Source organism: Thunnus albacares, chromosome 12 (assembly GCF_914725855.1).
Source record: "Thunnus albacares chromosome 12, fThuAlb1.1, whole genome shotgun sequence".
Classification (NCBI taxonomy): Eukaryota; Metazoa; Chordata; class Actinopteri; order Scombriformes; family Scombridae; genus Thunnus; species Thunnus albacares.
This window is the reverse complement of record NC_058117.1, coordinates 11,096,641-11,114,352: the sequence shown is the minus strand read 5'-3', so window position 1 is coordinate 11,114,352 and position 17,712 is coordinate 11,096,641. Positions and strand designations below refer to the sequence as shown.

General features: G+C 38.9%; 1 protein-coding gene across 2 annotated transcripts in view; it reads left to right on the top strand.

Moving 5' to 3' along the window:
* Positions 1–14,531, top strand: part of kcnn1a (potassium intermediate/small conductance calcium-activated channel, subfamily N, member 1a) — a 47,657-nt gene extending 33,126 nt beyond the window's left edge. Inside the window, exons 5-10 of one of the 2 annotated variants that reach the window (XM_044368887.1) lie at positions 5,147–5,288; positions 5,645–5,755; positions 7,501–7,628; positions 8,170–8,178; positions 10,276–10,345; positions 13,344–14,531. In XM_044368887.1, the coding sequence (XP_044224822.1) occupies positions 5,147–5,288; positions 5,645–5,755; positions 7,501–7,628; positions 8,170–8,178; positions 10,276–10,345; positions 13,344–13,649 (766 nt within the window). In that variant the 3' untranslated portion in view covers positions 13,650–14,531. The remainder of the gene's footprint in view (positions 1–5,146; positions 5,289–5,644; positions 5,756–7,500; positions 7,629–8,169; positions 8,179–10,275; positions 10,346–13,343) is intronic. The other variant, XM_044368888.1, reaches the window with a different exon arrangement.
* Positions 14,532–17,712: the final 3,181 nt, after the last annotated feature.

Here is a 17,712-nt window from a genome sequence, read left to right as displayed (position 1 = left end):
AATAAATAAACAGTAGGTGTAACAGGGAGTGATACATACAGAGCTGATGGTTGTCTGGTTTCTGCAACACAACAAATCACAACAAATGTCTTGTGGTTTATGTTTTATGTTCAGTAAACTTGTACAATCATAACACACCTGGTGAGACCGCCATTCCTCCATGTTTGATTTTCAGATGAGGGGTCAGTGTGACATTGAGCCCCTCAACTGGTCAGGTGTGTTTAACAATTAATTGACCAGAGTTAAAGTCAGCCACAATGCCAAGAGATGAAGATGACTGCACATACCACAGTACTTTATGTCCTCCACATATTCAATAATCAATAATCTGCTTGGAATAATAATATGTGTCTAATATGGATCTGAATGAGTCAAATTACCTCATTCAGATCCTTAAGATTTGAAGATCTCCTCCTCCCTCATTGAAAAACCCAGAATCGATGAATATGCAAATATTTTTCATTCCAAAAGTTTAACTACTGGACACAAGATTTCTCCTACTTCACAGAAAAGTCAATTTTCAGTGTTTGTGCACTGGAGGCTTCAAGTTTAAATATCACACTTGTGTAAGTTGCACACTGGACCACATTAGCTTCCAAACTAGTTGTGAAGTCACAAATCATGCTCGGATGCCCATCCCTTAAACTCACATTTTCAATGAGCACAGAGAAGAAGATGAATGTGAAAACAGCTTTCTAGTGTCAAACTCTGCACATACATCATTCTGCACAGTGAAGCTCAAACAAACCAACTGAAGGAATGAGAAGAAAAACACATTTTAGAGTGGAGGGGGACTGTAAATGAACGGAACAAAAAGATTAAATGAGACTGTACTGTCAGTTCAGTTAAAGCCTTTCGTAAGTTTAGTCAAGCTTTCAGTTCAGTTTTTACAGTTGACAGGGAAACCAGTGAAGTAAAGTAGTACAGATGTAAAATGTAGGGTGATTCAAATGTGTGCTCTTATACAGATGTTTGCAGTAGGATGAATGTGTTTTTTCCCAAACAAGCTAAAACTTTCCAATTTCCTTTCTCAGTACATGTTCCTGAAAGATGCTATATCAATTTTAAAAATAACTTTAACTACATTAAATAAAATTTAGACATGTAGATATTACAATGCTTGTATTATGCTAAATAATCATCTCATTTGCTCTGCAATTAAAACATAACAATATAAGCTGGACTGATTATAAATGATTTTTATTTATGTTTTATCTTGGAAGCATATCATATCATGCACATATCATAAAATTGCTACAGTCTGCTGCTTGCTTGCTTGCTTGCTTTACATATTGGCTGCGCTGGAAAAGAAAAATAAAAACACTGTTAGGTTTGCAGTTTTTTAATTAGGTCATCAACACTTTGAGTTTAATCTGCTTGTGTTTACTGCAACTAACACACTCCCCGAGGAGCATCCCAACATATTTGTCCCCAAGTAATCTTAGTCAGCGCTCAGATTCATTTATATCAACAAGACTTGCACTTGTTGGAAAAATCTTTTTAATTTGTTTTTGTTGATGTGAAACCAAAATGCAGGAAGATGAGGGGAAGCGCTCGCAGCTCTTGAATGTGGTCATTTGCTTTGCTGTAGTGGCTGACCGGCAGAGGAAAGCAAGGATGTGTATATCCAGGAGGAAGTTTGAAATACAGATTTTAGTTCAGGGTTTGCATGTACGAATCTCTATTAAAAGAGACACATTTATTTTCTATCCTCTTCTTCCTGATGTGAATTGTATGGACACAAAACACAGTAGTGAAATTTTTATGTGCTATTGATATCTCAAACAGCTCTCTTCTTTAGCAGCAATATATGTGTCATGGCAGTTTCACAGATTTCATATATGGTAAGTGCGTTATTCCAGAAAATGACACCCATGCTTTTGAAATAATTGCTGACCTTAAAAAAACTAGACTAAAACTAGAACTAACTTTGCATTGAAAATAATTAAATTGTATAGTCATGTATTTTTTAAGTATTGTGGGATAGACGTTTCTACATTTTCTTAAATTGGAAAAAAATATTGAAGCATTTTTTAACAAACATTTCAAATAATCCAGCTGATTTGTATGTGAGTGTGTATGTATGTTGGCAGGTGGTGTGTGTGTGTGGCTTTTTCCACATTTGATCCATCATTATTCTGTTTGTTTGGAGGTTGTGCTGTCAGCTATAGCTGTTGTATTTCCTCAGAACTCACCATATGTACCATGAGTTCGTCTACACACAATGGCAGAGGAAATTAACCTTTTTTTTTTAACTCTATGGAAGTCGTTCATGAGTGCACATGCTGTCAGTTTTACATCTCAGTGATGGGCAGGGCTGACTAGATCGGTTGATGCTTTGTTGATAAGAAAAGTATTATAATGAACTGCGCATCAGAAGTTGATGTTGCTGAATATAATTCTTGAGCAGTTTAATTAACAGATGTAATCATGGAGATTTTACCGTTTTTGTTTTATGTTGTGTGAATCATGCCGTAATCCCTCCTCTAACCCTCACCCACTGCAGAAGCAAAGAGTTAGAGCCCATTTGGATGTAAATTACTGTATTATTTTATACTATATTGGATAAATAATGTCATCTCTGAAATATTTGAGTAAGTGATGGTAGGATAATGCTTTCGCTGCAGAGTGTCTGTCAGGGAGAATTTAAAAGTGGGGGATAAAACTGTCTGTTGTAGACACTATATACCTCTTGTCCTGGAATAGGTTGAAAGTGGTGCCAGCTCTTCTCCATGCTATTCCAAAACTTGACACAGTATATTGAGAGCCCCAAAATGCTATTGATTAGCCCCCCATCAGCCTCTGTCTCTGGTCCCGTATTGCTGTCTCCCGCTCTTTTTCTGAGTAGCGAATCATTGAAATATATGTGTTGAAAGATATTGCCACATCTAGCACTAGGAACACAGATAATAAAACAATCACTAAAACCATTTTATTGTTTAAAAAACGATGCTTTCTGCATTTTTGACAAGCATATTTATGGGTTATATTTACAACAGAGAGACAGCCACTGTATTACACTGTAATAAATTGTTCACTGTGCTAAAAGGTACAGCACATTTCTGCCCTGCCTTCAAGACATGACTCACTCTCTGCACGCCTTGATGACAAGATGAATGAAATTAACATACTAGTCACTTGTAATTACAATATTTAGCCAGCTGATCAAGTTAAACCCCCTGGCAGCTATCAAAGGGCAGCTGGTGAAGTGTTGGGATGCAGGTAAAAGAGACAGGGGTGTCAAATTCAATGAGCTTCTTCCTTTGTTACTCATCCAATCCTACCCCATTGTTTACAAATGAAAGCAGTCCGAGAAGACGTACAATCCCCTTCCACCTGGTGATACTGCAGCATTTGTCAGAGGTGGTTTTCATTTCTAAATGGACCCCAGGTTTTCCCATCGCTCCCCTGCTCTCAATATACTGGCTTTGAAGCATGCAGGATGCAGACATCTTTTTTATTCCTGCATGGTATTGTACAGACTGCTTCTCTGCATGTCATTTAAGAAGCTTGAATCCCACAGATCGCACACTCTTTTGTCATTCTAAGGGAAAAAAGTGCTCATAGTTATTTTTCCCCCTGACTTTGAGCATGAATAGACACTTGAAAGTGAGAGTTTTAAGAACTGCAGAAGGCATGATTAGTTCATCTATAAGACTGATAACAATGGACTGTCTTGGAGGAGAGGGAAGTGTGGGTATTTCTACAAACCCAACTCAGGTTTTTGACCTCTGGTGGAAAGAACAACTAAAGAAATTCATAGTCTGGCCCCAGGTGTTCCCAACTGTACGTGTGCGCTAATTAGAGGTGATTGTTCTGGCCATTTTGAGTCCACATGCTGGGTCACTGCTGGATAGTTTGAAGTCATTAGCAATTCATGATTGGCCCAGTCAGAATCCCCTTTAGAAAAGCTTTTGCAAAATCCCAAGAAATTAGACTCCATCTACAATGTCTTGTCAGAAGGATGTTAGCGAGATGTTGTCTCAAAGTGTTTAATGAATATTTGATTTTAACTCCAAAATTAAATCTTATCTGATCTCCTCCTAGACAGCTCATTGGGAATAATCAGGCGAGTTGAATGAGGGTGGGTGGATAAGGCAGATTTGCCTCTGTGATGGACTTTTGTCTTGCCGCAAAAGGTATGGGAATGTCATCATCAATCCAGCTTTGTACACTGTGTTTTTTTTTTTTTTATAGAAATATCTTTGCATATGCACTGTGGGCCTTTGGACTGACAATTCAAGCATGGCTGTCAGCTATTTTCAGCAACCAACATGTTTGAAGTGATGATTTGCATTACCAAACCTTTTTTGGGGGCAGCATAAACTCTATGGAGGAAGATTTGCAGTAAACCGTGACCAATAAGCCAATTGTTAGTTTGATTTAATGCAGCAGTATATGCATTTTTGGATGCACTGACATTACATTTGTTGGGTTGTCAAATCAAGTCTGACCTGCGGTATTCTTTATCCAGTCACTTACGGCAACATGGCCTGTCTCTTTGTCATTTGAAACATGTTTTCAAAAATTGTAATTTCTATGCTAATGTGCAACCAGAGTAAGTGATTTAGCCTCAGACCCATTTTTTGAATACCCTCTAATATCATTTCATATCACCAAATGGTTAATTTTTTATATTGACAGACACTGAACATGAAACACATGTTCAGTGGTTTTGCTATCTCTTTGAAATCATTTCATCAATTTTTTAAAACCGATCCTATTTGCTCTTTCCTGAATACATATCAATTTAAGCTTCCTACTCTTTAAACATGTTTCTCCATCAAACTGTCTCAGAGAGAAATGATCTAAAGGCAAAGCACAATACAAATGAATTATAGCCTCTTTTGCAAATCCATTGAACATATATTTTTACCTTCATTGTTTTTTTTGTTTTTTTTTATACCCAGAATGGACTTTGGTGCATTTTTAGACTGTGTGCCAAACTGGCTTTTCACAAAACAGGTGTAACACCTTGCACCATGATTTCTTCCTCCTCCTCAATCCTCACCACCTCCACCCACCACCCCTGTTTGATTCACACAGCATTCACACATGCCATTCCTCAGCATGCTCACCTTCCAAAAACTGCGTTCAGTTTTACTCATTGTGTGTCTCCCACCTCTGCTTATCTTCGTTACTTTAGGTATCATGACAAACAGGAAGTCACCAGTAACTTTCTGGGAGCCATGTGGCTCATCTCTATTACCTTCCTCTCCATTGGCTACGGGGACATGGTACCACACACGTACTGTGGGAAAGGCGTGTGTCTGCTTACAGGGATTATGGTAGGTTTCCCTTCTCCACACTCAGTGTAATATAACATTCTCACCGGATAACTCTCATTAGAGTTATAAAACTTCGGCTTTGACTACATTCACTGCCGGCTACATTCTGACTTTGACTGATTTACTGAAAAAAGAAGTACACCTTTTACTTGTGTAATTTAAATAGATCACTTAATATGTGATATTTAAAGCAATTTGTGATCCACAAACATTAAAAGGCTGTGACAGTCTGTAACAGGATATTTTAGAAGCCAGTTAGCTGTCGAATAGAACTTGAAAGTGAATAAATGGCCCCTTGAAAGCTTCAAAAATTTTGTTTGCTGTGTTTTGGGCCTAACTGTGTCTTTGAACAACAGGGAGCTGGTTGCACTGCGCTGGTGGTTGCAGTGGTTGCCAGGAAGCTGGAGCTGACCAAGGCTGAGAAGCATGTCCACAACTTCATGATGGACACACAACTCTGCAAACGAGTGAGTCACTGTTTTGTGCTGTTTTTCCAAGTAATTGTCATCATATATTGCTGCTGTTTACAGCAAGAGTGCCCAAACTTTTTTGGCTTATAACCCCTTCAAACAAAACTTTGTCCATTTATGACCCCTCATCACAGGCTGCATATTAGTATGTGTTGTGAGCACTTTGACCAAAAAGGTTTTTTTTTTTTTTCATTTTTCAGATTGTAAATTTAAGTTTCAGATTTAGAAATTTGAACAGTTTTAGAAGCCTACAGAATTACACTAAAACTAGACCTACAAGGAGGTATGCCACAGTCCAAGCACCTGACACAGATGCCTAAAAAAGTAGAAGTTAGGGATGTGCAGAGAGCCCAGTATTTGTATCTGTATTTGTTGAGGTAACAAAATTATTTGTATTTGAATAAAAGTGGAAATAGGCGTAAAATTCAACATTTTTATTACAGTTTTAATTTTAGGATATTAAAGTGTAAAATAAATGTTCATCAATAAATCAATAAAAATCTTGCGAAGGAGGTCCCCACACTGGGTCTCAAACTCCAGTCTCCCAGAACATAAAAGCTCGGCTCCCCGCCACTGCATAGACAGACCTGTAGCTATTTATACACCCATAACACAGAGACAGCACAGTGTGTAAGGTGTAGGGAAGAACTTCAAAGGTAATTATTGCTTTGCACTTTTCATTTTCCGCTTATTTTTTACAACCTAACTTTGGGGAAAGGGGAAGGAGAACAATAGGTTATGGAGAATCCCTTTTTGCGTGTCTGTAGCTGAGCTTTATCTCTGGGGAACACCCCCATATCCAAGAGTGATGTCCAAATAAGGAAATGTGCATCATGAAGCAGATGGGTGACTCCCCTCGGTGAGACCTGTTGATAGATGTAACACAGCAGAGCAGAGGAGAGAGACTAAGGTAGCGATGTAACCAACCTGTGTGCTGGTATTTGACTTTTTTTCTTCTTCCCAAAAACAAATAATTTTAAAAATATTTGTACAAAGTAATTATTCGTAAAAACCCACTATTTGTGCATTTCCAAATACCGGATTCAGATTCAGCCACACCCCTAGTACCTATCTAAAACTATCCAGAGGTAAAACTTCCCATTAAACAAGTCAAGAGAAATTGGAATTGAAATTGAGAAAGGTAAAACAAACAAACAAAACAAAAAACAAAACACCCCCCCCCCCCCTTCTTTCTTATCCTGTTAATCATCTTGCAACTCCTCAGATTTATCTAGTGATTACTTAGGGGTCCTGACTCTTAGGTTGGGAACCACTGGTTTACAGGGTGTATTTTTACTACATTGATACTCATCTTACTACCTTACATAGTCAACATGGTAACTTGCAATCTCTCTATCAGCGTCAGATTAACTCAGTGCCACATTTTAAAAAGCTTATACAAACCTGAATTGGCTGACATTTTATCACTTATTGCATATTAATGGCTTAAATGGCTTTATTTTGTTTATGTTTTAATTTCTCTTTGTTTGACTATTCACTGAAACTCTTGTTATAATTCATATAATTCATATACACCTGTGAAGCACCTTATAACTCTTGGAACCTTTTTTTTCTATAGAAATAAAGTTTACTTGTGACTTTTTTTTTTACCTTTCTCCTTTGTTTCTTTTTATTTCAGAGAATTATATTAATAATGCATGCCTTACTCTGGAATTTCAATATGTACCAGTGCAACCTCTTAGAGAAGTTCCTGAAACATCACATTCAACCTTGTTTCACAGGTGAAGAACACAGCTGCCAATGTACTCAGGGAAACATGGCTCATCTACAAACACACCAAGTTGGTCAAGAAGATAGACCATGCCAAGGTGCGGAAACACCAGCGCAAGTTTCTCCAAGCCATTCACCAGTAAGTCCTGCACTGCCTTTGATACATGTAAGCTAATAAAATGTTTAAAGGAAATATGACAGTGTTCTTCACCACCAACCACCAAGGGGAAATACTGAGCATGCCCAAAAAGTAATGTTGTTGAAATATAGTTATTAAGATGTTCAATCCATGTGATTGTCTTTAATCTTATTTGTGGTACAAAATATTTAAATATTAGTTGTATTTCCATTAAACTGCAAGAATGTATAGCCCTAGCTGTGAGTCACCTCTAGTGATTGCTACAATGTCCTCTCCTAGAGTACCATTTCCTGTGATTGTTATGCTCACACACATGTCAACTCTCTTTTCACACGCATACATACACATACACAAGCACACAGACTGCAATCTAGTGTAATGGTCCTTCCTATTCCCCTCCCTTACCCCTACCCTTCTCCCTCCAGCCCCCTTTTTACCCTGTGCTTACAGTGAGAAGTGTAATGGTTTCACTCGTTTCGTGAATGTTGTGGGGTTAAAACTCTGTACTGTGTTCTGTCTTTGTTTTGCTCTATCACTGCAGAGCTCAGAAGTAAGTTGAGTCTTCTATGTATCCTCCTCCTACTGTTTCCTCAACATCCTCCTCCTTCCTCCTCCTCCTTTCTCCATGTCTGCGTTTGACATGCATGAAAAAAAGCGTTTGTTACCAAAAAAAAAAAAGGGAAAAAAATGCTGGATGCTGAATTGTTTTTCGTTTTTACTTTACTTCAGTGTTCCATTTACTTCCCTCTCCCTCCCATCCCCCTTTTGAATGGAATGAAACAAAAATAAGCATCAACATTTTGCCACCGGTTTCAATAGTGGAGGGTTGTCTGGAGAGAACGTGTGAAAGAAAAAGCATCTTGCACAGAATGAGCTTGGAGCTTTGTTGGCCTGGCCAGCGGTTCATAATCATCTACAATGTACTGTATAATGTTGCCCATGATTAATATAGCTGCTCTGGAGGCTATATTAACCTGCATCAACAGACTTCATCCTACACTCCTGATGATTTTGTGATGACATAAACACACACACTGTAATGTACTGTAGTTCTAATGAGGTTGAAATGTTTGCTGTTGTTTTAATATTGATTTTTGCTTTGGTTTTTTCCTTTCTTATATGAGATCAAATGACAAAGCACATACCATCAAATACATTGTACAAAAAGACACGACACAACACGTAGGTTGGGGTTTTTGTAGAATAAAATTGTACCCATGATGCATTACACTAATAAGTAGTGCTTTTAGCTTTTAGCCCCTATTCTTCGACAGGCATAAGGGATAACAAAGCCGAGCAAACACACACATATGAGCTGAAACGGTTTCCCACAGAGATAGAGCCGTAAGCAAGCAGTCTCACTCTGCTCTGATATACTGATTTGCACATGAATAAATGCCCTTGAATGTCATCCTGTCTCATAATTTGCCGAACAGGGAAATTCTTCCCCTTGCACATCCAGATGATGGCTGTGTGATGCCACCGCCAACAATGACACATTATTCACATCAGCGTTAACAGTTCTTACAGTGCCATAATGTATTTGATCAGAGATAAGGAGGCACAATGTTGAAAGCATCACAAAACATGTCCAGTCTATCATTGCGCAAGTTATTTGAAATGTCTATGTTGCCGTATGTTCAGCAGTGTCATTGGACAGTTTATTTCTGGTTCCATCTTTTATATGTGGCATCCGCAAAAACACACACATCAACTCATGTACATACGCACAATCACACATACAAATCCACTGAAATACCCACATCTCATTGTGCACAAAGTCACTCACAGTCACTGCACGCTTACTGAATGACCAGTGTGTATATATGAAGTCCTACCACTGAGCTGCGTGTAGCACTGACAAAGGTCATGTCATCTTTTTCTGTTTTTAATGTCTTATTTTGGGGCGGTAAGGGTTGGGAATGTTTTAATTTCAAACATGGATTTTTGGAGCTTTCTTATATGGAAGCATATTGCATTCTTACTGGAAAAAACCTCATGTTTTGTCATAATAGGAGTACGTTTTTTTTGGCCTTATATTGAGATTTTTTTCTCTTGTTTGGAAACCGATTCTTTTTGTGTTGTAACAAGATCATCTCTCAGTATTAAGACTATTTGTCATTGCAGTGAAAAGAACTTATTTAAGGCAAAAATAACTACTTAAAGCATTGTAGCATTATGAGAAAAAGATCTTGTTATAGCAAGAAAAAGACCATGACAAAACATGATAAACACAGTCTTTCAAAATGAATGTAGTATGCTTCTGTAATTTTGCATGTTTTGGTTGGTATGGCAATGACCAAGACCAGGAATGCTTGTATATGTATACATATATATTTCTCCATATATGTATACATATAGATATGTAAAGTGTATATATTTACAATGCATGCAGGCTGTCCTCTCTCTTTTCAATGTCATCGGCAAGAGAGCACTCCTGATAAAAAAATGTGTTGTTCCTCCTCCTTCTCTTTTCCCTATTGGCCCTTTCTGCCCCTTCATGACCCCAAACAACCTGTCTCTCTACGCTCCACTCCTGCACACAACCTCCTCCCCTCTCCTTCTTTATTCCCTCCTCCCCTCTCTACTTTGTCCACTTCCTCCTTCCCTCCTTTTCCTGTTTCCACCTCCTTGTGCCTCCACCCAGACTGCGCAGTGTGAAGATGGAACAGAGGAAACTCAATGATCAGGCGAACACCTTGGTGGACCTGGCAAAGGTAAGTCTCCCTTCTGATGTATTTTCAAGGATACAAAATCTTTTTACACTGAACAGTCAATTACTGAAAGGGGACATATCATGCTTTTTCTGGTTTTCTGTTGTTTATATACTGTTATGACGTTGGCTATCTATGTTACACATCATCAAAGTTCCAAAACTCAAGGTTAGTGTGTAGACATGCTCCCTGCAAGTCAAAAGCCCAGGCTTCAGCCTGCTGTGAACGCTTCGTTTGCAACATTTTTTCTACCTTGCCAACGGCATCAGCTCATCGCTCATGTCCATTAACAGTTGTCTGTTCTGTAGCCTTGGTTGCAAATGTTTTTCCAAGTGTTGTTTGTGTTATCCACTCTTATATATTATATATATAGCTGACATTTCGGATAAAGAATGAAAAAACTAGTGAAATCCTACTACTATAGTTTGTTTCATGTTTTGTTGACGTAACCTCTGGAGCCAGTGGAAGTCTCCCGAGGGGCAGCTTCCAAGAGCTGGCCAATCAGAACGGAGTGGGCTCATCGGTAGGGGGGCCTTAAAGAGACAGGAGCCAAAACAGCCTGCATCAGACAGATGCTGAACTGAGGGGCAGCTTACAGAGCCAGTATAAGATAAATAAGGAGTTTTTTGAACTGTAAATTATTAAAAGATATACCAGTAAAGCTCCAGATTAAAAATATAGACCTGGAAATGTGCATAATATGTCACCTTTAAAGGAATGGGATGGAAATCTGGGAATTATGATTATTCACTTTCTAGCTGAACGTTAGATCTGAAAATTGATACCACTCTCATGTTTGTACGCTAAATATGAAGCCACCACCAGCAGCCACCAGCACATACCTGTTGTAACATTGCGATGTGATATTTTTAGACTTTGGTTTTTGTATGAATTCAACAAGATGTAATGTATTAATTAGTTAGCTTAAGAGTTGTTGGTGGGTGGATTTTATCATTTATGGACAGAGCCAGGCTAGCTGTTTCTCCCTGTTTCCAGTCTTTGTGCCAAGCTAGCTCTGTAGCTACATATTTACCATAAAGACATGAGAGGGATATCGAACTTATCATCTAAATCTTGGCAAGAAAGCATGAGTGTTTTCCTAAGTATTGACATATTCCTTTAAATTAAAGTTCAATTACTTAAATTAAGAAGTAGGTGACATGATATAAATCTAAATAGCATTTTGTCCAAAAGTCATATACTGTATTGTTTGGAGGGTTTGATGCTGATTGTGGTGTGAGTGTCAGTGTCAGTCAGGGCTTTTGCCACAGATTATTGCGGTATTCTTTTATGCTTTATCTAAACTCAAGGCCATTGGAGCTGGATTGACAGTTCTTAGTTCACTGGATAATCATTTATCAGGAAGGTCCCAGAAGATGGAGGCTGATGGATTCCTGTCTGAGGCTAAACACATACGGTTTCCTTCATCTCTACTGTGACCTATCTAATAAAGGCAAAATTCCAAAAAAAAAAACCTTAAAAAAGATACAGGGCATATTTATGGGAAGGTAGTTAAAATAAGGACCAGACAATAGCCTTTTACAGTTAGGAGTCATATGAACCTTTAACCTTGGAGCCATTGTGTTCTCATGTTAGCATTGTCTTGAAAGCTTTAGGATAAATGTAATGACAGAACAACATATGTGACCTTCGAAGACATAATTATTAAACAAGGAGTGCTAACGACTTAAACCTTTATTAACAGACTTTTCTTACCACTTGGGGACAGTGTAATAAAATGTAAACACAACATTGACATATTATCGCCTTATAAAGTTGTTATGACACATGACAAAGTTCAAACAGACAAAGTTTGTGACTAGCTGCTCATCATCAATGTTATTTCCAGCATTGAAACTGAACCAAAACACTAAGCTGAAAAATGCTATGAATGACTGCAATGAAGGAATGCAGTCATGCATCAGAAGCTTCTGTCCTGCTGTATATAGACGTCAGCTGACCCACCAGAGCAGAGCAGAGAGGGGGTTCAAAGGGAGGTGCATGACTGCAGCCTCATTTGATGTGGATGGCATTTGCACTCCAGTGTGTAATTTAAAAGGTTCTAAGGTCATCTCCTTTAATGTGTGTTTACTTACCCTTACTCTGCTCGATGATCAGATCCGTCTGTGTACACCCTACTGTACTTCAACTGCTCAATGTCTCCTTTTTGAGCCCTACAGAGAAGTAATCTTTTTGATTTCTGTTTTATACTTAAGACATTTGATTTCTGTGATGGACAAACATCTGGAAAAGACACACAGAAAGGTATAAAGTAGTCTGTGACCTGAGCTGCACTGGTGGCCAGTAAATTGCATGTCACATAATACATAAAATTGCATTTCATGCAGACACAGTGAGATTACCACATACAGTAACACTGGCCCCACTGCGGAACAATAAGTGCCTTAACAATAAAAACAAGCTAATGCATAAAGCATTAAAGACCTTCTCTGGCTATACATGGATTGGAGAAACTGGTTGTTAAATCAGTGGGAAGATAAGATCTATGCTGACTTGCTGAAACTATACAACTCGCCTTCATACTGCTTCCTGTCATCATTTTCTTCTCGTCAGGCTGTGTAAGACTGATTTAGACCACAGCTTTCGTCTTATCATGTAATTTATGATTACATGACAGGCTATTTTTACCCTGGGGAAGTATACATACTGTAAACAATGACAGTTGTTGTTATTTGTATGTAACCTTGGACAAACTTATAAAAAATGTACCACTAACTGATGCAATATCTCTTCATATGATTTTGTTGATTCTAAACTTTTTGCCCTCTTTTTATTCATCCTTGTATATGAGTTCAGTGAACATAATTTAATGTTTAATGTCTAAACATCTGTCTTGCCTGTGCCTTTGTATCTCTACTTGTGGATATTTAGTTATAAAGCAGCTTTTTTATTTCTTTAATTTTCCCTTTGTCCTGCCCTCCTCCTCTGTCATCTTGTTTGTTCACCTCCCCAAACACATTTACTTTCTCTCCTTCATTAGACCCAGAATGTGATGTATGACCTAGTGTCAGAGCTGCAGGAGCGCAGTGAGGAGCTGGACAAGCGCATCGGCACATTGGAGGACAAGCTGGACTCGGTGACTGGCAGCCTGCAGGCGCTGCCCTGCCTCATCTCCCAAGCCATAACCCAGCAGCAGCAGGACTTTCTGGACGGCTTTGTTCACCGCTTTCGGCCCGCCTCACTAGCCTCGGAGCGCTCTGAACGCTCTGAGCGATCCTGGACTTCCACCGCCCGCAGGCGGCGCTCACCCTCCACAGCGCCACACACCTCCTCTGATAGCGGATAACCTTGACAAACCCTTTGCAATCACCTCCGAGTCCTGTCTTTCCCAAACCAACTCATCACCTCATTCTGTTCCATCCTAAACCGTCCCTATAACCCCTGCAAGTCCATGTCTGGACTAATAATGAACCCAAATCTTGACCCCTGACCTGATCCTTGCCCTTACTCTCTCCCTCCCACCCATTCCCTCTCTCCTTCCTCCCCACCCATCAAATCCAAAAACCAATTCCTCTGTGACTGAGCCTCTCAGCACAGGACTGGATCAGAGCTACTCCAAAAGAACAAAGAAAGGCAAACAAAGACTTAAATCAAGAAAAAACACAAATGCATCCAAAAAACGAAAAAGACAAAAAAATTTAAAAATGACTGAAAAACCGAGATAAAGTAGAGATATGGTTTATGTTTTAGCCATTGTATGGCTGTTCAAGTTAGCTTTTTTGTAAAAGCCCTTGTATAGTTAAAAAAATGACTGAGTTCAGGGTCGCTGGGGTGAGAGCTGGCTATCACACCAGAGAGTCCTTAACCACGAGGGAAGAAGTTGGCCTGTGGAGCTGAGGGCCTCGGCTCACCTGCTGGCCCTCTGAGGCCATGGAGGACATCTGTCCACCCATCCGTCCGTCTATCTATTTGTCCGGTGAGGAGAGTGAGACAAAACATTGGATTTCCCTTTCAAAAGACTAGTGTCATGGATTCTTTCCCATTGGTTAGGAAGAAAGCTTTAGGAGAGGCTATGAAAGCACTGACTCCAAGTCAGTGTTTGGAAATGCACTTAAGGGGGAGGGGAAACTGTCACACAAAAGAAGAGCAAAGGGGATGCATATGGCATTACTACTGGGTAGGAAACATTTACACAATTGCCAACTTCAAGGTTTCAGCTTCCTTGTTCTTACCAAGGGAAAAATGAGAGCGACTATCTTTTTTAGTTACATATTGACATGTGATTTTTCAGTGCCTGAATGTATAAATAGTAGAGGGTTATTTAATTACTAATTTCAGAGCTTTTTTACGATGTTAACAGTCTGAATACAGCATTGCATTCCTTTTTCAGATACATTCCTCTCCAAAAATTTAAAGAAAATGTCTTAATGTAATGCATAACATTGCCTCCATTACACAGCAACTCTAAATGTTTTGAAAATCTTTTTTTTCTATTTATACTAACACCGTGAGAAAAGAAAGTTCAGAAAGTAAGCAAAAGTGAGACCGACTGAGAGTATTCTGTGAGTGTGTCTCGGAGAATGAGTTCACTTTTAGCTCAATGCTGCACACTCATACACACAACAATGAAATATGTAGTCTACCTTTCTCACCACCACTAATTAGAGCTTCCTGTGGTCTTCAGATAATGGCATGGCTTGAGGTCTGCTGGTACATACGGCCACACAGGCAAACATCACTGGTCGAACTGAGAAACCAACTCTGCCCCCTTGCATGGTTCTGTGCAAAAATGACAATGGAACTCTATCTTCCTTGGATGGCTTGATGATTTTACATGATTTTGATTTTATTATGTTCACTTTTGTTTGTTTGTTGCCTTTCTTTATCTGTTTCTTTTGTTTATTTTTTTGCTAAAATTCTTTTTTTTTTTCTTTTTACTAGGACACTTAGGGTGTTTAGAGTTGCGGAACCTAGAGAGTTGCAGTAATGTGATTCTGTAATGCATTCCCTGTTTAAAATATGAGGTGAAGAAAAATCGCTATTACAAAAGAATCCTTAAAGGATACAAATAAAAGTGCTGAAGAAACTTTGATGGTTACAGAACAGTGAATTGGTTCCTTGGCAAGTGTAAAGGAATAGCTCAACATTTTGAGAAAATATTCACTTTCTTGCAGACTTAGATGAGAAGGATATAGAGCTACCGCCAACAGCTTGTTAGCTTATCTTAGCATAAAGGCTGGATACAGTGGGAAACAGCTAGCCTGGCTGTGTGCTAGAACCTCTAAAACTCACAAATTAACATGTTATACATTGTGAAGCGAAAAAAAAGTGCAGGTGTAAAAACGACTACTTCCCGGAGTCTCCACTGGTTGCCTGGCAACCTCACAGTGATGCAAACTCTCCAGGAAATAGTTGTAATCCCCCTCCTGTAAAACCACAATGTGTTGGTTTGCACTTTGGTTTTTGTACAGAATAAATAAATGTGACATAATATGTAAATCAATGAGCTTTTGAGTTGCTGGTAGGTGGATTTTGTTACTTTTGGACAGAGCCAGGCTAGCCATTTCTGGTCTTTATGCTGAGCTAAACTACTGTCTGCTAGCTGTAGTTTCATATTTGCCATACACAACTTAGATCTACCCATATAACTCTCTGCAAGAAAGTGAATAAGCATATTTCCCAAAATGTGGAACTTTTACTTTAACATTACAGGCCTCTGTTTTGTCTTTCTAAATGACATTGAAACACATTCACAATGATAGATGAAAAATTAGAAATTTTAAAATATCAAAGGCATGGTATGATGCATCTTAGAGTTGTGATGACTTGTAAATTTTTGATTTAAAGAGAAATATTTAGGATCTTTAAAGTTATTTTTCCAATGCACTTATAAAGAGCAGATAAGGAAGTCAGCGGGTTAGCGGGCTAGCATGCTGTCCTAAAGTAGTTTGAATGGTAGAGAATCTGAGTCCCAAAAGGATGTTAGTGCTAAAGATCATCTTTATGGCCCCTTAAGCTAACAGACAAATAGGATCATTATTATTTCCTGGATCTTAATTATTTCCGAAATGCTTCGGGCTAAACCGGGTTGAAGTCCAATGCTGTGAGATGGTGAATGAAAACATTCTCCCACAGGCTCTGGACTGGCCAGAGAGCACTCCATTTAAGAACATATTCAGTTTGCTACGAGTGGAACTTAATCAAGCATGAATATTAGCTTTTTTTCTTTCAATTTGAGTTGATGAAGCATGACTCTTTACTGCCCCCACCTCTCGCCACTTCTCGTACAGTGCTACACTCCACCCATCAAGTATGAAAGGATCTATCATGTCATTACAGTCTCTGTTTCAATCAGTGTCATCCAATGAGTTAGGACGGCTAATGGTAGACTCTCTGCTTGATTACGACCTCACCTGCCTGCTCGTATCTAAGGTTTCCACCTCTTCATTACATCTGAGGTTTAGTCTATCGTTTGTCATCTGTCATCATTAAGAACATCAGTCCCCAACACACGAAGAAGCTTCCCAAATGGCCTGCAGCAAAGACCTTTGAGTGGTTTGAATGAAAAAACATAGCGAAAGGAAAGAAGCAGGGGAACCCCCAGGTCATGTTCCATGTTGCACTCAGTGTGTAATATTCAGTTACACCAGGAAGGATCACAGATGCTGGAGTGTCTTCCCCAGAGAGAGGTGATGGCACTGGTGTTAAGGACTTCATCCTTCATCAGGCAGCAGCAAAGAGAGTAGATTAAGAAAAAAAAGAGAAAGATGAGGGCGATAGCTCATTTACTGACAGACGGCTGATTTTGGCCCCACGGGGGTTGTGAACAGCAAGAGTGGGTGTCCTGTAAATATGACCTCATTGTAGATGTCACCAAGTAAACGGGACAAATGGTGAACCGAAGAGGTAAAGGTAGCAAGGTGCAATGCACAGCATGTTGCAGGTATGCAGTAGAAAAGCAAAATCTAAAAAAGATATGAAGGGTATGAAATTCTGGCAAATTAAAAGAAAACATTTTAGTTGTTTCACACTTTTTTTAATATCTGCTGATGGAGGTATGATCCAGGTTCTGTTGGTTTTTTTTACTCTGTTGTAAAGGTTTGTTTTCTTCACTCCTTCTTCTCCTGTCACCAACAAAGTCCTGCCAAAACACAATTCCAATATTTAATGGTGACCCAATTTTCTCCACTAGAAAAAGAATACAGTCTTTCGTAGTGAAGTGAGGGACATTCATGATGTTATTCTGATGATGGTAGATGAGTCAAAGTGATAAATGCATCCCAGAGTCTTTTTTATTATCCTGAAAAGTAGGCTTTCCTCCTAGAGCAGGCATCAGAACGCACTTCTACTGAACAATATCAGAGTGAAAAACCCCAAAAAGTGAAGAAATGTAACCCAATCATTGTTCT